Source organism: Hyperolius riggenbachi, chromosome 2 (assembly GCF_040937935.1).
Source record: "Hyperolius riggenbachi isolate aHypRig1 chromosome 2, aHypRig1.pri, whole genome shotgun sequence".
Lineage (NCBI taxonomy): Eukaryota > Metazoa > Chordata > Amphibia > Anura > Hyperoliidae > Hyperolius > Hyperolius riggenbachi.
The window spans coordinates 290,094,891-290,119,763 of record NC_090647.1 but is presented as its reverse complement, the minus strand read 5'-3'; the positions used below and the strand labels follow the sequence as shown (position 1 = coordinate 290,119,763).

The 24,873-nt window shown below is 41.7% G+C and overlaps 1 protein-coding gene across 5 annotated transcripts in view; it reads left to right on the top strand.

Moving 5' to 3' along the window:
• The window catches only part of CSMD2 (CUB and Sushi multiple domains 2), a 1,291,405-nt gene that overhangs the window by 944,079 nt on the left and 322,453 nt on the right, over positions 1 to 24,873 (top strand). For all 5 annotated transcript variants that reach the window (XM_068268938.1, XM_068268934.1, XM_068268936.1 and 2 more), the window contains 5 exons: positions 138 to 276; positions 6,618 to 6,805; positions 9,393 to 9,581; positions 12,277 to 12,393; positions 15,931 to 16,146. In XM_068268938.1, coding sequence (XP_068125039.1) covers positions 138 to 276; positions 6,618 to 6,805; positions 9,393 to 9,581; positions 12,277 to 12,393; positions 15,931 to 16,146 — 849 coding nt within the window. The remainder of the gene's footprint in view (positions 1 to 137; positions 277 to 6,617; positions 6,806 to 9,392; positions 9,582 to 12,276; positions 12,394 to 15,930; positions 16,147 to 24,873) is intronic.

Sequence of the window (24,873 nt, the reverse complement as noted above, 5' to 3'; positions counted from 1 at the left end):
GCAGATGGCCCTTTCTCTTCAGTATGGCTAAACATTTAGTAAATGTGCTCTGCAAGCTATACTGTTTCCTCCCATTGTCCAGGAGCATTGTTTTTTTACATTACTTGGTTACTGATAACTGTTGCTTTTTTCAACAGCCCCATGTGGTGGACACCTTACTGCTCCAAGTGGTATGATTCTTTCCCCTGGGTGGCCTGGGTTCTACAAGGATTCCTTAAACTGTGTATGGGTTCTGGAAGCACAACCGGGGTACCCTATAAAAATCACATTTGACAGGTAAGTGCATTTTTTTAATATTAACATATTTGTATTATATAATTATATTATTTAAATAGTGGACAGTACATTATGAATTTGTTTTTTTCTCTTTCTTTAACTACATTTTTAAGCCTGTATAATAGGATTATTACTTGTAAATGCATGATTACTTCTACAACTAGTAGTTTTTCAATTGGATTTTTTTCCAGCAGCTGGGGGGATAGTCAAGTAATGGAACAAAATCAGTTATGCTAAAGGTGGGCACACACCATAGAATTAAGAGATCCAATTTTTCACCAATTCGATAATTATGAATGGTTGACCCAAAAAATCGTGAGCTTTTCTTTGTTTTCGATCGATAAATCCGATTGGACTTCCTGTTTTTGTTTTTTGTTTTTTTCAATTTTTGGAGATTGGACATGTTGTAAATTTCAAACCAACTGTGTGTGATGAATTGTCAATTACTTGATGTACAGTTCCAATCAATTTTTTTCTGAGCTTTCAATTATTTTATTCATGATTGGGGAAACATTGAACATAGGTGTGTGGTACATTGGTCAGATTTTTGAATTGTTACAATCAGTCAGAAAACTTGATTGCTATTCTTGAATTGAACAGATATTTTTTTTAAATATGTATGGTGTGTGGCCACCTTAGGAAGCATACAATCATTTAAATGAGGTTTCCTGATGCCTCTTTTTGTAAAATAAGTATCACAGAAATAATATAGTAAACCAAGAAGTATAATTGGGAAAGAAAATGGGTGTCTTTGTAAGATTGTTATTAAAAAAATAATATTTCTAATCGGAATGAAGGTCAGAAGAGAGTAGACTTTTTTTTTCAACTTGTGATTAGCAGCAGACATCAAGATAGACCAATTTTACTACAGCTATACCTTTCCCTATTCTCACACAGAAACCTCCCCCTCCAATACCTACACCTAAAACCCCCTTCCTGACACCAAACCTTAACCACCCCCCAGTGCAAACCCCCTACTGGACACCTAACCTTAACAGCTCCCCCTCCCTAGCGCAAACCTTCTAGGGATTACATTGTGAGAGCATCTGAGGGACTGTTAAGTGATAGGACAATATACTCAGCGCTATATAAATACTAAATAGTAATAATAAGTGAGTTTCCTTACTTCAGATCTTTGAATCAAATCACTTATTAGCTTTTCTATTTTTGTAAACTTAATGATTTTTTTATTATTATTTGTTTGTGCTTTTCTTGGTAAATAGTACTCACTAAGTAAGTTCAGTTATAGGTCTACCTTAATATCGCTGCGTTGTAACAAACCACATTATCCACATGCACTTTCTACAGTGTGTTTCTGGATAAGGTGCGCATTAACGAGCACTTTTCCGTAGCAATCTTCATGCTATAAAAAGTAACCTGCACATTACAACATGCAAAGCATGTGTTGTGCTATGCCTGCTGGGATTACACAATGCCCATAGTGTGAATTTAGCATTAGGGTACAATCACATTTATCTGGCGGGGCATGTAACATCTTCTAGCATAACATGTTTACTGAGGGATGATAGATACAGACCTGCATTTATTATGCAACCTTCGTTTAGAGACTGCATAACTAGTAAAGATTTTGCTGTATGTGCAATTATAACACATACATTGGAAGCCAAGAGCACAATAAGGTATAATTGATTTGTGCAGTTACATTAGCTAAAAATGTAGAAACAATCATAACATGTAAACTCTAAGAGCTTTCCATTTAAAGGCAAAATAATTTAATTGAAAAATGCTTAAAGAGAACCCGAGGTGGGTTTGAAGAATATTATCTGCATACAGAGGCTGGATCTGCCTATACAGCCCAGCCTCTGTTGCTATCCCAAACCCCCCTAAGGTCCCCCTGCACTCTGCAATCCCTCATAAATCACAGCCACGCTACTGACAAACAGCTTGTCAGAGCTGGCTGTGTTTATCTCTATAGTGTCAGTCTGCTGCTCTCCCCCGCCTCCTGCAGAACTTCAGTCCCCGCCTGCATCCCTTCCCTCCCTGCTGATTGGAGGGAAGGGACGGGGGCAGGGACCGGAGCTATGCAGGAGGCGGGGAAGCAGCTGAGACTGACACTACAGATGTAAACACAGCCTCACAGCATGGCTGTGATTTATGAGGGATTGCAGAGTGCAGGGGGACCTTAGTGGGGTTTGGGATAGCAACAGAGGCTGGGCTGTATAGGCAGATCCAGCCTCTGTATGCAGATAACATTCTTTAAACACACCTCGGGTTCTCTTTAAATTCCCTTGTGAGACCTAGAGAAGGTAATTACCCCTCTTGGACCCTTGTTGGTCAATTGATTAAGTTCTGCTCAGAGTGTGTGGTATTTAACGACTGTCTACAGGTGATGAGAAAGTGGACATAGATCCTGCTTTGGGAAAACATTGATTTCAATATTTTTTTCTTAACTTAGGACTGGAAGGGTTTTCGATTTTTGTTGCTTGAAAATAGAAGAACCCTTTTAATTAACTGTTGTTCACGTTAATAGCATATTGTCATGGCCCCGATCAATAGAAAATCAAACAGACGTAAGACAACAGAAAACTAGGATAAATAGTTAGCGACCCATAAGATTTTTTTTGTATGGTTGGTTTGTTGTTGTCTGTATTGCTGTATTGCTTATCTTACTCTTTCCCTTTTTATTTATCTTTTATTGCCTTATTTCAACTGTTGTAATTTTATGATAAGATTTAGGCATAGTTTTAAACTGAGCCATTTTTGACTTTACAACTAGAGGAGTGATGCAAAGATAATAAGAATTTAGAACTATAACTAAAAATAAATCTAAGCATATTAGCAACTACAAAATATGTCAAGGTTGTGGAGAGTGTCTATTCAAATAGGGCACCTCAGTAATTTGGGTGCCAGGTATATAAGTAAGTACAGTATCAGTAAATTACCAATATTCTACTATGAATCAGGGAGTGATTCAATATTTTACTAGGGCTTAATGTAAACTTGCTCTCACACGAATCCTTCCTCTACCACTGTCTAGCCCTAACTGATCCCCCACCCCAGCCAATGCCTCACACTAAACAACACCCCCAACCAATGCCTGACCCCAACTGTCCACCCCCCTAGCCAATACTCAACCCTAACTGATGCTCCCAACCAATGCCTGACCCTAACCAACCCCCCAGCCAATGTTCAACCCTATCCGACCTGCCCACCAATGCCTAACCCCTACAGACCCCCCCTTCCCTTCCGCTTCCTGACACTAACTAAACCCCCAGTGCCATCCCCACTGATATCTGTGCTGATTTGGCACTGAGTAGCCGCCAGGGAAGTTTGGGCGCTGACACTACAGTCATAATTTGTGGCTACAACTTAAAATTTTGGTGGTTAGCTGGGCCATGCTATACTCACTGTGGCTATAAATAGCAGGTGTGAATACATGTTGTATGTTGGGAACATATGCATAAAATCGCATTTGTGCATGCATTGTGTAGTGTGAATGGGCCCTGAGCGTTGCGAATGCATTGCCTTCAGCTGCTCATGTAAAATTGGTCTAATGGCTGAGAGCAAAGCAAGGTACCATTTACAGGGGAGCTTGAAAGCACTGCCTCAGTAAAATATTGGAGTAATCACAAGTGTTGCTGTGTAATGAAAATTAAATTATTTGTACTATATATATATATATATATATATATATATATATATGACTTTTTTCCTTTGAGAAAGTGGAGATTTACCTCATGTATGGTTCTCTAGCTCAGATTCTATGACGTGAGTCTCATGTCTAAAACTGCTACTCTAAAGATCCCTGGATGTGAGACTCACGTCCAACACTAAAAGCTGCTGCTGTTGCAATCGTGCGCTTGCACACGCGCAATCCTACCTCAGGTCTACCAAGGTGTAAAGAGTGATTGCTGCCATTGATAAAGTTGGAAAGAATAAAGTTTTAAAACCTTTTTTTAAAGTTAAAGTGACAATGTCACATCAAAAAGTGAAGTGTTTTTCCCCCCCTGCAGTGAATTGTTAACCCCTACTTACTGATTAACTCCTTGTGTCATCTATAATTGGCCTTAAGATTTGTGGACAGCTGTACTGGTTGCCGCCCTTAGTGATTGGATAGACCCAATGCTGTATAGATGCATCACTATGTTGTTGCTTAGCAATGCATCTTTACAACACTGGGGTCCCCAAACTGTGCACCCTAGCGATTGCATGAAATCGCTACAGACGCACAAGCTGGGGATAATGGCACTCTGCATGGCAAAATAGTGATGAAATATGGCATGTATGGTATCGTTTTTAACTGGGACAAGCTAAATATTGTATTTAGAGGTGTTTTAAAACTGTAGCACTTGTAATTTGAAAATGAAAAAGGGTGAAACATGAAGATAAATGTGTAAATTTCAGTTTATGCCAAATTTTTCCAGATAAAATGCATGTAAAATTAAACAATTATTGGAAAAAAGAAAGCTTAGCGTGTTCTGATAAAAACAATATATGTATCGCTTTGATGGCTTATTTAGTAAAAAGTTATTGCTGTATCAATAGTGACACAGATGAAACGTCAACAATCTCAGAAATCTCATGGGGTAAAAAAACCTGAGAACCTGAAGTGGTTAAAATTTCTTTACAAAGAATAGTTTGGTCTCCCTAATGGCAATATAATTGAAACCCAATTAGACTGCGTGCAACATGCACTGCATATATAGTTGTATCAATTGTTTGTGGGCCTTTAACTCAGATAACTCAGGTGAGCCACACCCCGAGGAAGCCCTATTGGGCGAAACATGTAGGTGGGAGGAGCTACACGAGGCCGGCCTCGTCCATCGCTACGATCATACACCGCTCCAAGCCTGATCCCCGCTGCCGCTCCTGACACATGCGCATTTGCGGGTAGATCGGCGACTGCAGCCGTTGCCAATGGGAAATGCAGTGTTCGTGAGTAACTTTTAAACTAGAGCCGCCGCACGCCTGTCGGGGAACTACAAACACAGGGATATGGCGATCCCCTAATAAGGTCTGTGACTGCTGTGGACTCTATGCTCTGTTTGTCTAATGCTATGCTATGCTTAAAGAGGAACTCCAGTGAAAATAATGTAATAAAAAAAGTGCTTCATTTTTACCATAATTATGTATAAATGATTTAGTCAGTGTTTGCTCATTGTAAAATCCTTCCTCTCCCAGATTCACATTCTGACATGTATTACATGGTGACATTGTTACTGTGGGCATGTTATGTAGCTGTTTCTAGCTATTCTGGCTGTTAGACAGCTCTAAACAGCCATTTCCTGTCTGTGAACATTGTTACATTGTGGCAGTTTGCCAGGAGTACCGCGGTATTCAGAGCCTCTAGTGGGAGTGGTTTCAGCACAAAATCAGTCATACAGCGCCCCCTGATGGTCTGTTTGTGAAAATCATTCTATTTCTCATGTAAAAGGGGGTATCAGCTACTGATTGGGATAAAGTTCAATTCTTGGTTGGAGTTTCTCTTTAAGCTACTAACAACAACTAATACCAAGGACTTATCTAACTTACAATGACATGTTATGTAGTGCATTCTAAAGCTGAATTGGTTCATAACCAAGGTTAGACTATTTTCCTTGCTATAAATTGAGGCATATACAGCAATATGCAAATGGCCTAGGACTGATGATACAATCCAGTACCTGTTGTTTCTGCTGTTGAGTAATCAAGTCTGGAGGTGCTTAATAGTGGTTATTTGGCAATTGCAGCCACAATCAGAGCTCTAATAAGTTACTACAAGCACGTGCAAAAAAATCCTGTTGTCTGAATGGTATGCATGCATGTATGCGCAGAGTGGATATGGAAGTGGGGACATGCTGTATTACATCTGAAGCTCTAGCAGTGTTTTAATGGTTTTATTACAGTGATTTTTGTACATATCTATGGTTGGTTGTTCACAATAAAGTTTTTTGATACTGGCAAGTGAGGCCTGGTCTAACTTTTTTTGGTGGTATATTTGTGGTTAAAATATCTTAACATAGGTTTATGATCCATAATTCAATTTATAATTTTGCATTACAGAATTTAGCTCTGATTCCAAATACTGGCATGTGACTTATATGTATCAATCAGTTAAGAAATGATTCACCACTAGCTTGTTATCATCTGTACTCAGTATGTGCTGAAGAGTTGACAAGATCTGCGTATGGTGGCCAGTAAACTATTGGATTTGACACAGAGGAACATCTTATACAGTACACCCTAGAATTGACCTGCGAGTATAAATAAGAATAGGGCTAAAAGCAATAATACAGGTTTACTGTATGACATTTTATGAGGTTTTAAGGAACACTGATTATTTCTTTAGTGTTTATGATGGCCTATTACAAAATCATTACCTGTTGGCTTTCTCTCTGCAGATTTAAGACTGAAGTGAATTATGACACCCTGGAAGTAAGAGATGGAAAGTCTTATTCATCACCACTGATCGGGGTATACGATGGCACACAGGTGCCGCAGTTCCTTATCAGCACCAGCAACTTCCTTTACTTGCTGTTCACCACGGACAAGAGCCACTCTGATGTGGGATTTCAAATCCGCTATGAAAGTAAGCCCTTTGTCATGCAGGCATTCTCTGTGCTGTATGCTGGTACTTGCACAATGCAGAGCACATCTTTCAGCCATACGCTGAATTTCTACTATTTCTGCTGAATTCAGGTGTGCAGGATTGATTGAACGTAGAGAGAGCTGAGGGACCTGCATCTGATTAAAAATAATTACCCCCACCTTGTGCACAGAATGAATATGGAGGCAGATCTTTCTTGTAGGAATTGTTCATTTGTGTAGCTGAAAGCTCAGCAGGACGGGTTGCCCCTCTAAAATAGAGAAATTGGCGGTATTGTGTTAGCTGCTCTGCTGCAAAGTATTTGGCGAACTTAAATCTATTAGAAGCTGTTCCACTCTCTGCAGTCTGATCATCTTTATTGATTTTCTTTTACCATAACAACTGGAGTAATGACTTCTGGACAGCATTATTGAATAAAAAAGCTGCTTTATTCCTTCTTAATTTGGATTCTGCTTTTTTCCCCTTTCTTTGAATGAGAGCTGCCAAGAGTCCTTTTCCCAGAATCCTTTTCTTTTTTCCTCTGTGTGAGCATTTCTCTCTTGTTATTCTAAATACACTCTACCTAAGGTAAAATATTAGTAATATTTCTAAGTCAGCAATGATTTACGTAGCCGAAAATGCATTCCTCAGGCTCAAACAGATACGTGTATGTTTTTCACAGCATTGTGGGTTTTATTCCGCTGATTGTTCTTGGCTTTAAGAGATATACAGAAGGGTGCCAGCTGGAGATTGAAGACCTTACATAGCTCACTAAAATAGATCTGTTCTATTATGATTCATGGCTTTTGGCACTTTATCTGTGTTTAGGACAAATCATTGCAATTAACATTTATTTCTTATGCTGTGAACTCACATTTTTCTTCTATATTGTACTTGAATTATTATTATTTCCACCATGTACTCTACTAGGAATAAACATGCTGGATGGGAGTTTTTAGACTTTTCTCTCTAAATTCACTGTATGCTTTATAATATTAAATGACTCAAACATGCTGAAATTAGGATCTGTATGAAGGCCGTAAGCTTTACACACACTAGATAAGTGTTACCCAAAGTGACCATTTGTGATAGTTTTGGCTGACATTTTAGAAATGATAATGGAACGCACCTGTGGCGGGTTCATACCTCTGGTGAACAGCACATTCAGTTCAATGGAGAGGAGAAGGTAGGAGGATGAGCAAAAGGTTTCCAGCCGTTGGCAGTGGCTAATACAATAGCAGCTAACTATTATCCAACTTGGAGGATTGCTGAAATGAATAGAGCTGACACCGGAGCTCACATGCAATTAACTTTTACTCCTGAGTTTTTTCCTAGGAGATAATTTTTCATCTTCTATTTAAAATAACTTTCCAGCACTTTTCATCTAAAAAAAAGTACCAAAAAGTAAATAAAAAAGTACTATCAAAATTATTTTGAGTATTTTCCCGCTTTCTGGTGGCTCAAAAGGCATTTTATTGACAAAAATAGGAGAAAACTAGGAGAAAACTCAGGAGAAAAAGTGAATTGCATATGGGCCCAGGTGACACCTGTATACAGACTGGATCACTAATGATCATTTGGATCATCAAAAATCTACCATATATATTAGACAGCGACAGATTTATTTTTTCCCATACCACCCCTTTAATGATTTGAGGATGATCTAGTGACCCGTGTTTAAAACATAATTTCTAAAAGTGTATAGTTACCGGAAATACAGAGCACCAAACTGTCCCTGGTCCATGATGTCACATAACATGTCTATATTTGCTCCTGTCCTTTATTTGCCAGCTTTGTGTGCATATTACACTTCAAACAGAATAAAGCAGTACGACTACACCCTTTCTATTCTCAGTTGTCTTATTTTGAGAAAGGAGACAGTCGATCTGTAGTTGTTGCTATCCGGGCTCCTCTGCAGGCTCAGTCTATGGTAAGAATTTGTAGCCCGGTATGCTATAGCTTTGTGCTGCTGCAGTTTTGTGTATGATAAGGCACACTATAAAATACAGAAATACTAAAAGTCAGCTGTGATTTCCATCACATCATTAAAGTTTGACGCAACAGGCCAGGAACATACAATGCTAGGTTTGAATTAACAGCCATAATCTCTAGCTGCTGTAAATAAGATGCATTACATCTTATTGTGTGCACAGTTTTGTATGTGAACAACTGTAGGATATATTATCTTTCTTGTATCACAAAACATAAATCACTTACTCTAGTAAGCAACAAAGCTATACAGATATTTCACGGTTCTTTATGCATATATCTAGCCCATTTATTTGTTGTACAAGTCTTCTATCATGTTGCAGACTCATTTCTTATAAGCTGAAAACAAGTGACTGGCTCTGACTTTTGTGTAAGAATTGAGTGCTTTCCATAGGTATCTGTCAAGTTAATGCATATCTGGCGCTGGGAGAACATTTTTCTCTTGGTTAAGGTGAGGCAGATGCAATTTGTTTCATTGAATATGGAATATATGCATACCTAAAAGGCTGTGGAATTAATGTGTCTAAACTATTTGTAGTTCAGTGATACATATCACCATCAGATTAATGTATAGCCACATTTTCTCCTTTGTCTTTTACAGCGGTAAAGTTGCAGTCTGATCATTGCCTCGATCCAGGAATCCCTGTCAATGGGCAGCGGCATGGCAATGATTTCTATGTCGGTGCTCTTGTGTCCTTCAGCTGTGACCCGGGTTACACCCTCAGTGATGACCAGGCACTGGAGTGTGAGCCTAATTTTCAGTGGAGCAGAGCTCTGCCCAGCTGTGAAGGTATGATGTAATGTGGTAACATTGCTAAGCTATAAAATTCCATTTCTAAGGTGACATGCAAGACAGCTTTACTGACTGGGGGAATGTGTGCATTGACTGGGGGACAGCTGTCCTACATATACCACCATTCACACTTTATTGGTTTTGTTTTAAAGTGTACCCGAAGCGGTATATGACATGAGATAAACGTGTGTATGTACAGTGCAAAACATATTAATAACCAGGCTGTTTTACTTGTTTTATTTGTTGCCTGAAAGAGTTAATTTTTACACATGGAAGTGGCAGCTTCTGTCTTGTCGGTACCTTGTAGGGAATATAGAAAACATCATTTATAAACAAAGTACAGCCATAAAAGTTTTCCTGGCAGAATACAACTTCTGAGCTCAGGGGAGAGGCAGGACAAGGTCAATAGTTCATGTATTTCCACTCTGGGACACTTAATAGACTACTACTGATTAGGGCATGAGCCCACTGATGCAGTTGTATCCACTTCTGTTCGCTTTTCAGCATCTCTAACATTGATGTTTAACTGAAAAGTGGTCACAACTGCGTCAGTAAAGACAGTAAAACGTTCAACCTACTTTGTGAATGTTTAAATATAAAATAAAACCATGGGATACTTTAAGAAATCATTTTAGGAGTAGGAGGATAAATATAATTGTTTATCTCATCAGTTTATTTTCACTTTGGGTTCACTTTAAAGATATAGTGGGCTAATTGATCCACAGAGGAGATACTGAAAATGGTCTTCCTAGTGGATTGTTCTGTTTTACTGGACAAATACTGTATTGTCTGAGATATTATGCATTTACAGATCACTGTGACAAGACTATATTGTATATACACTGTAAAGCGCTGCGGAAGATGTTAGCACTATATAAATACTAAATAATTATAATAATCAATGACTGGTCCTTGTTGACTAAGACTTTAGCAACACTTGAGAAGAGAATCCTGCAAACCTTGACTGGCTTTTTGTAATAAAAACACATTTTTTTATCGGGTTACACCAGAGCACAGCCCTTAACTGGATCAAACCAGACTTTAGGAAAGGCTGATAAGTGCAGTTATAATGCCAAGCATACACCTGCAGTGAACTATGACTGAAATAAACAGAAATAGCTATAGATGTTTTGGTGCATAATTATGAATGCATTATTAACACTACAACTCCTAATAAGCAAAACAGGTTGCTCAAACTCAGGTTTTGCACTCAAAGCTTTGGTTTCAGAAAATAGTTGTGCTTTTGAGGTGTTGTATTGGTTACTTACTGTATATCGGTAAGGCCTGGTTCACATTGGCGTTCGCCGTCAGGATTTTCCGGACCGGATCCGGACCGTATACTGTACAAACGGAATGGACATTCGGCGATCCAATGTAACTCTATGGATCCGTACACACTCGTCCGTTCCTCACTGACCAGATCCTGACCGGATCCGGACTCTGGGCTACGGCCCAGATTTTTCCAACCTGCTCTATTTTTGCCGTACGCTTCATCCGGCCGCTGCACCCGGACCGGATCCTGACTACACCATCCGCACAGCAGAAACTAATGAGAAACTGAAATGACACAAAACACTGGCTAAAAAAACCGGCCTATGTACCCCACTTTCGTAGCATTTTCTATGGTGATAGCGGCCATTTTGGATGGTGACACATGGGCCCAGCATTTGTGGATCAGTGAGTTCTTGCTTGAGCTATTTGGGACCATGTCACAAGAAGAGGTCAGGACTTTCACACCTGAGGACCTGATTCTACATGAGTAGAGGGTGCACCCACCATCTCCTGCGAGGAACACGCTTCCTTCCCACATAGTAGTAGGTAAAAATTAAAAAGGAGACAATTTCCAGGTAAAATGAGTAAAAATACACTGGATCCATGGTCCAAACTGCAGTCTCTCTATCCAAGAATGGTCTCCACACGTCAGGCTGTCTCCAACAATGACTCCAGGGCTTTTGCAGACCTCCCAGACCACAGGAATTTATATAGTCTGTTATCTCTTTAAAAAATGGATCCGGATAGCAACCGGATCCGTAACGGATGAAAATCCGGATGCAAACGGACCGGATCCTGACCGGATCTGGATTGCAACCGGATGCATCCGGATCCGGACGGAACGGATCCGGACATCTGGTCCGTTTTGGTAAAAAAAATGTGAACCGGGCCTAACACACCCTCACTTGGTGCAGATACCAGGTTTTAAATAGACAGCCCTAGCTGGAGTTTTATAAATTCTGTTAATGTAATAATATTACTGCTGCTTCAATAACCTTCTAGCAATGCTTGTAATGATCTGGGCGTTGCTAACTTATCACACCTAATAGGAAGTCGTTGTTGTTTTTTTAAGGCGCAAGATTTGCTGGATCTGTTAAGTGTTCCACTGCTTTCCAGAATTGCCTAACCTTTTTAAATAAGAACAATAGTGACTAGACTTTGCTCTCTTCAGGCATTTCATTAAACTATTTACTGTATTTATGGCACTGTAAAAAAAATAAAAAAACATTTAAACTGTCACCATTCACCTGAGATAGTAAAAAATTGTAAAGCCAGTTTTAACTTTTAAATACAAAATAAGATGTGAGATTCCAGGAACCTTCTGCTGAAGATTAGGACTCGTTTGCTTTTAGTAAAAGTACAGGATCAATGCTTGACTACCATGTTAACTATCTTCTACTGTACACTGTTCTCTCCACAGCCCTTTGTGGAGGATACATTCAGGGCTCAAGTGGAACAATTCTATCTCCAGGATTTCCTGATTTTTACCCCAATAACTTGAACTGCACTTGGACTATAGAAACATCACATGGAAAAGGTGAGCGTTCCTCCTTCTATATTTCGACTTGAAATCACTTTACAACAATGCACCTACACTCCCCACCTACCTATATGGTCTTTTATACAAATACATCCCAAACCACCTTCTGTGCTCCTTATCTGTCATTTCCACTATTGTGTCATTTAGTGTCATTTCCACTATTGCATACGCTTTATTTGTGCAGTCCCCACTCTTAAAGCAGCAGGGACAGCCATACACTCCCAGGAAAAAAATACATATATAAGTAGATAAATACTTGTTCTACTTATAAAACATCTGTATTGTACTGTCCACATTTGATTTCATTGATTTTTGGAAAGTTAATAAAGAGAAAACTGTTCCAGGCATTTTTCATCTTTACTGCCTCTGATTTCCTCCCTTACTCTTGTTTTCTCGTAGAAACTGCACTGTCATATCTAGCTTTCTTTGTAAACACATGTGAGCATAGCATAGTTCGTATTTCAGCAGCTTCTGCAGAGGAGTGAGGTGTATTTCCCTCCTCACCCTCCTGTCACACTGAACTTCCCTCAGCCAGTCAGTGAGGGGCAGGAATGTAGGAGGGGCAATAACAAGCTTTTCCTCTCCTCGGCAATGTACCAGAATAGAGCCTGGCTGACTGAGATGTGTTACAGTAGAAACATGTATGACTGTATTGGAATACTTGCAATGCAGACTGCGTGTAGACTGCATGTAGACTACATAATAAACACAAAGCAGTGGGCAAATTGAATTTGATTTGTGGCTGACAATCCCGCTTTAAGAAATCTTTTAATCCCCTTAGACTTTCTTTGTCATTAAATACCATACATCTTCAAAATAACCTGTGATTAGTATTAAAAGACACATTTATTTTATATAAATGCCTGAGTTACTTTGCATTGCAACACTGACTCCACTCAACTACACTGAATTAGACACCTCTGCATGGTGCACAGAAATACATGCAGCAGTGCGTTGTCTGAACTGAACTGTCTGATGTCTTTACGTATTGCAATATCGGTGTGATACACATTGCTGAACAGATTCAAATTGTGCTCAGGGCTTTAGCAGTCTCCCATGCTAGGAAATGGTATATTTGAGAAATGTTGTGTAGGTATGCTATGTTATGGACATGTTCTTCAGCTGGTCTCTGACAAATCAAAAATAGGCAAGGGTTAAGGGTAATTCTAGGACAACGATCTTGTTTGGTAGGCAGAATGGCTGTATTGTTTACACATGTCATAGAGTTGCCTACCCATCTTCCTTCCTATGTGATGAGTCATTAATGAATAGCATCTTCTTAGAACCTCCAGCATCTGCCATCTCCTGTATCTATTCTATTATTATATTATTATATCCTCTACCGCTTGAAATGTGTTCACATATGCAGATTCAGCATTTTTGCTTTCTGCAGTGGAGCACAGAGTGGCATAGGCCCATTCAATACAAATAAATGGGGTCACCCATCTCCATCATCTCAAAATACACTTACCACTCCAGCTGCAGTTCACATGCGATGTGAACTGCACCATATTAGCATACAAGTGAATGGGGAAACCTGCTGTCAGAATCCACTCTGCTGGACTTGTTTCCCTGGACTGCTTTGTTTCCTATGCAGCTTGCATAGTTCAGTGCAGGGAAAAGAGTCCTTTCTGTCAGTTTGAAAGGCTGACTGATTTGCATCCACTTGTCATGCAAATTGCTTATCTGCTTCCTTTGAAGGTTTTTAGTATAAATGTAATTTCCTCCCAGAATTCCTTGCTCGACATAGTTCCTCTGTAGGGAAACTTACCTTAGAGCCTCAGCATCTTGTTACTATATTCTAGTGTAGTTAATTCTTGGGGAGTGCTCCTTGCATTCCTATTTAGTGCAGTCAGGTTTGTGTTATAATTTGTACTGCCTATTCTGTCTTGTCTGTGCGATTGCACTATCGCCAGCGGTGGCTGATAGTGAATCGTTCTGTCCTGTTCTTAGATTGCATTTGCCCTAGCGTTAGAGGCGGTGGATCTTTCTTGTCTGAACCTTGGAGTATAACATTAGCTGCAGTTGCTACTGGTTACTCCTTCTGTCTGTCTTGTCTCGTCCGTGCGATTGTACTGTCGCCAGCGGTGGCTGACAGTGAATCGTTCTGTCCTGTTCCTAGATTGCATTCGCCCTAGCGTTAGAGGCGGTGGATCTCTCTTGTCTGAACCTTGGAGTTTAACCTTAGCTGCGGTTGCTACTGGTTACTCCTTCTGTCTTTCTTGTCTGGAACGAACGCTTGCTGTTGTCTGGGTGAGGCAACCGATTAGCAAGCGTTCGCATTATCTGTTTGTTTTTAATTTTAGTGTTTCATTTGTTAGTCAGGGTTGGTACGTTTTGTCACTGTTGTGCTTAAAGTGCGGTGACCGTACCGTTAACACGATTGTCTCTGTTGCGCATATCGCACTTTAGCTAGTTCATTTGTTATTTTCCTTGGCGTTCAGATTGTGGTGATTTGCTGTGTCTTCCTTACTCAGATCACGCTCTGTCTTTACTCAGTCTTGTGTTGCTGATAGCTATCGCCTCTCTTGCAATTAGCTTTCTTACTCTGGTCTGTTCTGATGTGATATGTCTACCGTCGCTGGGTGGCGACTAGATTGGTAGACATTCACATAGTCTATCTCTGTTCTTGCTTTCTTCTGAGTTGTTACTTTGTTTTCTCTGTTCTGTTTCAAGTCGTGCAATTCCAATCTGACATCTGTGGTTGTACAGAGAACCTGCTTCTCTGTACTCCACAGCACCACCTGTTGATAGAAATTTCCCTCTGCACATGTGTTTGCACACACTAAGTACAATTCTTCCGTGATTGTGGGGATTTCCATCTGCTTCAGTGCACCTGGAGAGCGCTGTTGGTGGAAATCGGCCGCAGATCATTACACCTGCTGTGTTCACTCATTTTTGATGTAAAGCAATACATATGTACTATTTTGGTGCTTTGTAAGTAAAGGAATATCCACTGGAGAATGAATACAGTGGGGCAGGTTTCACAACTTCACAGAAATACCATCAGGGCAGCACGGTGGCGTAGTGGTTAGCACTCTTGCTTTGCAAGTTCTCGGTCCCCGGTTTGAATCCCAGCCAGGTCTACATCTGCATGGAGTTTGTGTGTTCTCCCCGTGTCTGTGTGGGTTTCTTCCCAGTAGTCTGGTTTCCTCCCACATCCCAAAAACTTACAGAGAAGTTCATTGGCTTCCACTTACAAGTTGGAGCACATGACAATGGCTATGGCAGTGTGCCCTGCTGAGGGACAGTTAGTGACAAGACAATATACTCTGTACAGTGCTGGGTAAAATGTCGGCACAATATAAATACTTAAATTAAATAAAAAAAAAAAAATCAGTAATACTCGGCTCCATTCAAGGAAGCTTGAATTGTTAACAGCAGCCCCTGACGGATTACTAACATAGCTCCATAAACCTCCCCTATGGAAATGAGCACATGAAGCAGGTTTAATGAAGGAGAACGACAGTCATTATAATTGTTTAAACCTTTTTTTTGTTTTGTTTGATGAAATCATTGCTTTTTCTTGTTCAGGTGTATTTTTCACATTTCACACATTCCACCTGGAAAGTGGCCATGATTTCCTGCTCATCACTGAAAATGGCAGCTTTACCCAGCCTCTAAAGCGACTGACAGGATCACGACTGCCCGCTCCGATAAGTGCTGGGCTCTATGGAAACTTTACAGCACAACTCCGCTTCATTTCAGACTTCTCCATGTCCTACGAGGGCTTCAACGTCACTTTCTCAGGTAAGTCACCTTGTTATGGCATAAATAGCGAACTCTAATACAAATTTGAGGCAGGAAACAGTAACAAGGAGGTCATGCCAGAAACATGGACTGTGATTACAGTAATAGTAACGTTTTTGCAAAGGAGATTCAGTGGTAATTATTCTATGTTTTGAATCACACCTGAACTGAGAGTAATATGGAGGCTGATATTTATTTCCTTTTAAACAATGCACATTGCATGGCTGTCCAGCTGACCCTCTGCCTCCAATACTTTAAGCCAAAGACACTGAAAAGGCATGCAGATCAGATGTTTAGGACTGAGTCTGTATTAGCCACATGCTTGTTTCAGGTGTGTAATTTAGACACTACTGAAGCCCAAGAAATCAGCAGGACTGCTAGGCAACTGGTATAGTTTAAAATGAAATAAATATGGTGGCCTCCATACTTCTTTCAGTTCAGCTGTACTTTAAGAAGTTGATTTAATAAATCTAGGCATACACAGGTCAGTTATGGAGCAATATGCCAAGCTGATGAATCCCTCCCTGATTGGAAATCAATTGCCTAGTGATGAATTTCCTCGCTACACTGCACACTCAGTCTCAGAAGACTTCAGCAGAAATCTATTGAACGTTGATTAATTTGAAAGTCTATGCTCTATGCAGTGCAACCCTATATGTGACCACAGAGCCCCTTCTGTTACTCCCCATCCAGTCAAATGAGGATTTAACGAGACTCTGAAGCAAGTCTAAATCCACGTTTTTACTTTTATTAATGTTAAGCACTATAGCTAGTGCTAAAGCGCTGCATCCCAGTGGCAAAACAAGGGGGTTATACCCCTTAAATCCCCTGTACAAATTCCACTACTTTCTTGGTCGTGGATTCTGCTGCCCATGGAGGCAGAGCTTACCGCTGTAGCTCTGCCTCCATGCACGTCAATCTGCCCGTGGATCTCCGCTTCTCCCCGCTCTTCTCAGTGAAGGAAGATGAGAGGGAGGGGGAGAGGCGTGGATCAGCGGGGATTGACATGCGAAAAGGCAGAGCTGCAGCCCTAAGCTCCGCCTCAATCAGGAAGCGCTGCCCGGACTTAGCAGAGGGGATTTGGGGGGTATAAACCCCTTGTTTTGCCCCGGGGATGTGGCGGTTTAGCACTAGCTATAGTGCTTAACATTAATAAAAGTTAAAAACGTGGATTTAGACTCGCTTCAGAGTCTCTTTAAAGAAACACTATCGATTTACATATTTTTTTCAATTGAGATAGGAATTGTTTGTGAAGTGCTGCTAAGTACTGGTGTATACATTTCACTGGCAACCTCTTTGTTTACTGTTATCAAAATACTTTCATATTTTACTGACGCCAAAACTGACGGCAGAATGAACCATGAGGGGAGGGAAATTCCCCTCACACTTCATCAGTTAACCCTGTGTGTAACTGTGTGTGTGTGAGAGAGAAAGCTCCCAACAGCTGTAGCTTCTGTGTCCTGTGTTTCTGACTGTAGTGTGTGAATAGAGCAGAGGAAATGTAACTTGTTAACATTTGTAATTGTCACAGCTTTTGATACTGTTTTTGCTTTCAGAAAAAAATCACCAAGGCTGGGTTCATACTTTATGTGCCCTTAGGCCAAGTATGGTGTGGTTCCCCTTTCTTGTGCAGTAGCTCCCCTCCCATTCCATGTGCGGCTGCCTCCGCCATGTGTAACAACCATGTAAGCCCCTCTCTTTCATGTACAGCATCCGTTTCACTTTTTCCTGTGTTGCTCCCCATTTTCAGCCCCTTCTTTCATATGTAGCAACCACTTTTTCATGACCAGGTGCCCCCTTGGGCTGCAGCTGCCCAAGGCCCGGCCTTTGTGGCCTTTTCAGAAATCGAGGGGCTCTGATGGAGGGGCACAATTTCCGTGTTTGCCATATGCTCTATATTACTTAGGTACGCCCCTGGTGTCACTGGAAAGGTAAGACTTTGCAGTGTAATCAAGGCACAAAATTAAGCTTAGGCTGGCAACCCTGAAAGCTATAGTGTTCCTTCCTTCTAATTTTCCCCAGTTTTGCAGATGTGTGTTTGGTGAACACGCCTGTTGTGGTGATCATACACTGTTGCCTCTTTGCCGTATGCCAAAGCAGTTTTCTTCAGCTTACGTTCATTCTGCTTTAATTGTGCAAGATTGTTGTTACTTTAATAGTGATATTACATCTGACAGAGTAAAAATGTTAAACAATAAACGCTAGAATAGTGTGTATTGATTCTGTATGTCCACATCTATTAAATGCAATCAGTTCAATTGCTTTGAGCAGTCTATTAGAACATGGGCTAAATTGTATTCGATGGTTTAATGGACCATAGGCTAAGAAAGAGTGCCTGCTAAAGACATGCCTCCTATATATAGCCACATATATGTCTCCACAGCTGTCTGGTTAATGAAAGTTATAGCTAAGGCAGGTCCAACTAGCTTACATTTAAATTATGCCTAATTGTTGCACTCATCCCAAGATCATCCAGTCTTTTTATTAGTTGTCTTATCCTCAGCATTGAGAAGCATAAGCTATGGAAAGGTTGACTGATGCCTAATGGGAGACAATCGATATGTCCTATATTGTACTACAAATGGTGGACATACACAGCATTCCAAATATTTTAATTTTAAATTAATTCATTTGTATGATAGTTGCAATGTTTCTAGTGGTAACATGTTCAGAAACGGCAGAGTTGTTTTTTTCATGTACACTGAAAAGAACAGTGATTAAGTTAGGCGCTAACTGGGACCCTCTTGACCCTGAGCCCCATATAAAAAAACACTGCTTGGTGCTTGCCTTTAGCAGAGGAAGTCTTGTCTGGTTTTAAGGATACCTTAGCTCTAGTTCATTTTCCAAATGGAGCTGGGAGCGCTCTGTGCATGTGCACTACTTAGTCGTGATGTCACGACTACATAGTGCAAATGGGCACAGCACTCCCGGCCACGGCCAACCCAGAAGTAGCTGCAGGGGCCTTGACAAGATAACGGAGGGGGGCGGAGAAGAATGGGAGGAGCAGCGGTCATGTGCAATTCTTGCTACACATGCCTGCTCCCCCCCGTTTTGAAAATTAACAAGAGAGTTGGTATTCTTTGAGTTGTATGGATGGTGTCTTCTTGACTCATCTTGTATACTTCTCGCTAAAATGTCTGCAGCATGGTGCAATCCTTTCTCAGAATTATAGTTGGTTATTACACTGATCCTGGCAGCTTTTTAAAAAAAAAAAAAAAAAACTAAATTTTTGTGTAAAATGCTCCTATTACAAATCGTCTGTCTATGCTATAATTAAGTTTAAAATCCTCTACTTGCATTATACGTTCTTCTAAACCTTTTGTTGCTGTATACTTCTTTCTGTTGCATGACTGCATAAAAAATGTCATATTGCAGGCCTGTATATGATCCAAGCTGAGGCATCACTTCATCTTGTGACTGGATGCAGGAATTTGGGGTTAATGTAGATGGAGAACAATGTGCTCAGAGGTGCCATCAGCATTGAGGGTCACTAAAGACTGCTAAGTTATTTCAAACATACCTTGCATCACCACAAATAGTCTGACTTTTTGGCACCTAGATTTTGGGTGTAAAGTGGAGAGATCAGCATATCCGTGGGTGATATACTGCCAGTGCACCCCCCATGCTGAGCTGATGTAGAAGCATGCTGCAGCATGCATATGTGCCTTCCCCCACTCCAGCTTACATCCATTTACCTGGCAACTTCTGAACTGGCCACTAAAGCTCTAGGCTCACTGCAGTCACATGACAGTGAGCTTGGAGCTCTAGCCAGTTTAGAAGCTGCTGGGGAAACAGACTGGGGCCAGGACAGGAAGATATGTATGCTGCAGCATGCTCCAATGCACACTCTGCATGGGGAAACTTGGGTGCACATTGAGGGAGGGGGTCAGCTTATTAGCGGGTTGTGGCTTTTGGCCTACTTTTTAATCCAAAATGTGTGTGGGTGTGTGTGTGTGGGGGGAAGGTGGGCATATGCACAGGTTAGTGTATATATGAGAATATACAATACTTAAAGAGGAACTCCAGTGAAAATAATGTAATAAAAAATGTGCTTCATTTTTACAATAATTATGTATAAATGATTTAGTCAGTGTTTGCCCATTGTAAAATCTTTTAAATCCCTGATTTACATTCTGAAATTTATCACATGGTGACATTTTTACTGCTGGCAGGTGACGTAGCTGCTGCTTGCTTTTTTGGCAGTTGGAACCAGCTGTATATAGCTATTGCCCACAATGCAACAAGCTTCACAGACAGGATACTGCCAGAAGTACCATGGTCCTCAGAGTTTATTGTGGGAGGGGTTTCACCACAATATCAGCCATACAGCGCCCCCTGATGGTCTGTTTGTGAAAAGGAATAGATTTCTCATGTAAAAGGGGATGAAGTTCAATTATTGGGATGAAGTTCAATTATTGGTCACGGTTTCTCTTTAAGTACAGTTTCAGTTTAAAGGAAATCTGAGGAGGAGGTTATGGAGGCTGACATACTGTATGTATTTAATTTTAATAAATGCAAGTTGCCTGACTGTCCTGCAAATCCTTTACCTTTATTACTTTTAGCCACAGATCCTGAACAAACATGCAGATCACCGGATCTGACTCAAGTCTGACTAGATTATCCACATGCTTGTTTCTGCGATGCAAATACCGCTGAAACTAGAAAGCAGGACTGGCAGGCAACTGGTATTGTTTAACCTTTTCGGGACCGTGTGCATTAGATTCTACGCCGCACTTGTGGCTGTTCTAGCCTGATGCGGCGTAGAATCTACGCCGGCCCACAGTTTCCGCTCCCGACGCGATCGTGTGCACCCGGAGGGGGAGATTAAGCTGTCATATGACAGCCGACATCTCGCCCGAGTGATCAGCAGCCATCGCGTATGGCTGCTGATCACATGATCACTACGATCGCCGTCCGATCATAGTGATCAGTTTGACAGCTGCGGCAGCAGGGGGGAAAAGAAGAGGATCCACTCACCTCCCTGCCGTTCCCGCAATGATCAGCGCCCCCCTCCGCTCTGGCCGGCATCTCCGCTCCGTCTGATGTCAGCCCCGGGTCCCGGCTTGATAACGTCATCAAGCCGCGACCCGGAACTGATCGTCAGACAGAACGGAGATGCCGGCCGGAGAAGAGGGTCCCGTGCGGCTCATCGCTGGAGCCTGGAAGGTGAGTGAAGGCTGCTTGCAGAAGGGGGGGCACAGGCCACTATGGGGGGACACAAATCCAGCCAGCCACAGACGGGATCTGGCCGCCTGACCCCCCCAAACGCGCGCACCCCCCTCCCGCGCATTAGATTCTACGCCGCACTTGTGGCTGTTCTAGCCTGATGCGGCGTAGAATCTACGCCGGCCCACAGTTTCCGCTCCCGACGCGATCGTGCGCACCCGGAGGGGGAGATTAAGCTGTCATATGACAGCCGACATCTCGCCCGAGTGATTAGCAGCCATCGCGTATGGCTGCTGATCACATGATCACTACGATCGCCGTCCAATCATAGTGATCAGTTTGACAGCTGCGGCAGCAGGGGGGAAAAGAAGAGGATCCACTCACCTCCCTGCCGTTCCCGCAATGATCAGCGCCCCCCTCCGCTCTGGCCGGCATCTCCGCTCCGTCTGATGTCAGCCCCAGGTCCCGGCTTGATGACGTCATCAAGCCGCGACCCGGAACTGATCGTCAGACAGAACGGAGATGCCGGCCGGAGAAGAGGGTCCCGTGTGGCTCATCGCTGGAGCCTGGAAGGTGAGTGAAGGCTGCTTGCAGAAGGGGGGGGCACAGGCCACTATGGGGGGACACAAATCTAGCCAGCCACAGACGGGATATGGCCGCCTGACCCCCCCAAACGCGCGCACCCCCCTCCCGCACAAAATGCCTGGTCCTTAAGGGGGGGGGTAGGCGACCGGTCCCAAAAAGGTTAAAAGGAAATAAACATGGCAGCCACTATAACACTCTCACATCAGGTTCCCGTTAACATATTTATGTTATTTTGTTTCACAGAATAAAAACTCTGTGTCATTAAATCTAAATAAATCGTACTTGCATTTTTTCTGTTTGACTTTTATCAGGCTTGTATTTTACCTTCACTACCATCCTTTAAACATAAGAGATTTGTGGAGAATGAGGGTCAAATACAAGCCTGAATAGTTGAAAATGACAATCCAGGTTAATGTGGTCTGGCAATGTATTACTAGACAACGATGTTGTGTTATTGTGCATTTCAGTTTTCACTTTTATGCAGTTACCTGAAAATGTAATTTATGGAAATGCTGGGAGCAGAACTTTGCATTTCAATCCTTTTCTTCATCCCCTGATGAGTGACAGAACACCCAGTGCGATTTGATTTTTCCTAGCGCCAGAATGGCAATCCTGATGTAAGCGGATAATAAGTGAGCGAGAAGGCAAGACCTCAAGTTGGCTCTTCCCGTCTCATCCTTCCATGCTGCTCATACTTAATTTCCTAGTGACGGATACAAATGTTCTGCCAGAGGCTGTGTGTGTAACACTGCTGCTCTGTATACACTTCATCCAGTTCCCTAATCATATGTCCCTGCCAGTTGCAATGTATAATTTATTGTATAAAGCTGACAACGATCACTGCTCCTTAACAATGCACAAGATCTTTTTTTTTGTCCTAAAAAGCTTACAGTCTACTCACTTGGAAAATGTTTGTTTGAAAGATCCTCAATGTGTTTAGGTAATTTGCAATCAATTTATATTAACATCTGCATGTTCTTTAACCAAGTAATGCCAGTACTACAGTATATTTACAATGTCTATATTTACATTGTCTGTGCCACCAGGTTTGGGACAGCAGAATAAATATTGCTCAATCCCCTCCACCGGCACACACTACACTAAAGTATAGCAAGCCCCAACATAGCATCTTAAATTGTGCTTTGCCGGGGCATTCTATACTCTGCAATAGCAAGCCTCCCAGCCCCTACATACACTGCAGCTGGCACTAGCCACCCCACCCCCCTTCCTAAGTCAACACCCATGGCACCCTCTGTCAGCTCATTTATCAGTGTAAAAACCAATGGGAAATCCCGGTGGCAGATTCAAGGATGCTTTTGCCTGGGTTTCGCTTTTAGTGCGATGAGTGGTGGGGGTTAGCGGTGGAGTGTGTATGAGGGATGCCAGCAGGTGCTCTGGGGAGTCGGGACTCCATGCTGTCAGCTTTCTTAAAATGTATAAAATGTGTATTCAGAACTCTGTATATGTTACACTGTACTGAAGCAAAATGTATATAAATACTAAATAATAATAATGCTAACAAGTTTAAAAAAACATTTTTCTCTTACTTTTGTTAAATCGATTGTCTCAAAAAACAGATATTTTTGAAAAAAATGTTTTTTCTTGTTCCCACTATTCCTTCAACATATCTGGTGACAATAGCAGGTATAGGGGCTTAGCTATTAACTGCTTTAAGTGAATCTGAAGCCAAAGAAGAGGGGTCCTATAGAGCTTTCCCATTTCTCTCCTCATCCTCTCATTCCCCTGAAGGCTCCTTCGTTCAAATCTCCCGCTGCGGGAGGTTTCGGAAGTCTTCTGGAGCCCGAGTGCTAACAAAGGTGGACGGCTCCATACTGCGCATGCACGAGTGCACAAGAGAGTGCGCTTGCGCGTGTACAGTATGAAGCGGCCCATCTTCGGTAGCCCGAGTGCTCCCGAAGACTTCTGAAGTCCACCTGCAGCAGAAGAGAGCAGTCTCCCAATGATCAGTAGGACCCAGAGCCTTTCTGTAAGTATCTGTTTATTTGTTTGGTTTTGGCTTCAGACTCCCTTTAAGTCAGCAGCATTGACTTCAGTATAAATTCTGAATTCCGTTGGATTCTGAATTTGGCAATTTCAGCCATCCCTACTGTTGATAAAATACTCTTCTTCTTAATGTGGTCATATATATGCAGATCTTTTATGCACTACTGTTTACTTATAAACAAAGATGCTTGGAACTGGGCCAATTAATTTAGTCTGGAAATGCATTTGATAGGCCTAATTCCAAGCTGCAAACATTTTCCATTAAATATGCATGTAAGTTGCAATTATTTGCCTTTCCCTGATTGCCTCTACTAATTAAGTCATCATGGTCCACTAATGAGTTCTACTTGTCTACATAAAAACTATTAGTTAACGATTTATCATTAGTATGACAATTATATTTATAAATGTGCACACACATATGCTTTCAGCAGTGGCGTAGCTAAGGAGCTGTGGGCCCCGATGCAAGTTTTACAATGGGGCCCCCCCAAACATTCTATAAATAACAATTGATACGGCGCACCAAAACCTGCCAATGGCAACTACAGTGTCAGAGGTGCAAGAAGGGGATGGAGAACAGCTAGTTAATGATTACCACTATTCAAAGTATCTATAGAAGTGATTATTATGAGCACAGGACCAATAGAGAGCTAATACTGCAGTTGAGGGAAGGCCCTTTGGGGCCCCTCTGGCCCAAGGGCCCCGATGCGGTCGCAACCTCTGCAACCCCTATTGCTACGCCCCTGGCTTTCAGGTTTGCATTATCTATTGGACTGGTGTGGCTCTGTGAAATGTATAAGCTATAGGCTCACTATACACCACTGGCTCTGTGTGTGCCTGGCTGTTAGGGGCATAAAGAGATGATTTGCATATTCTGGAGTGATGCATCATGGGAAACCACAGTTGCCCACTTAAAGCTGAATTATTGCAAATACCTTCTGTTTTAAGAAGGCCAAATTACAGTAGAGAGTA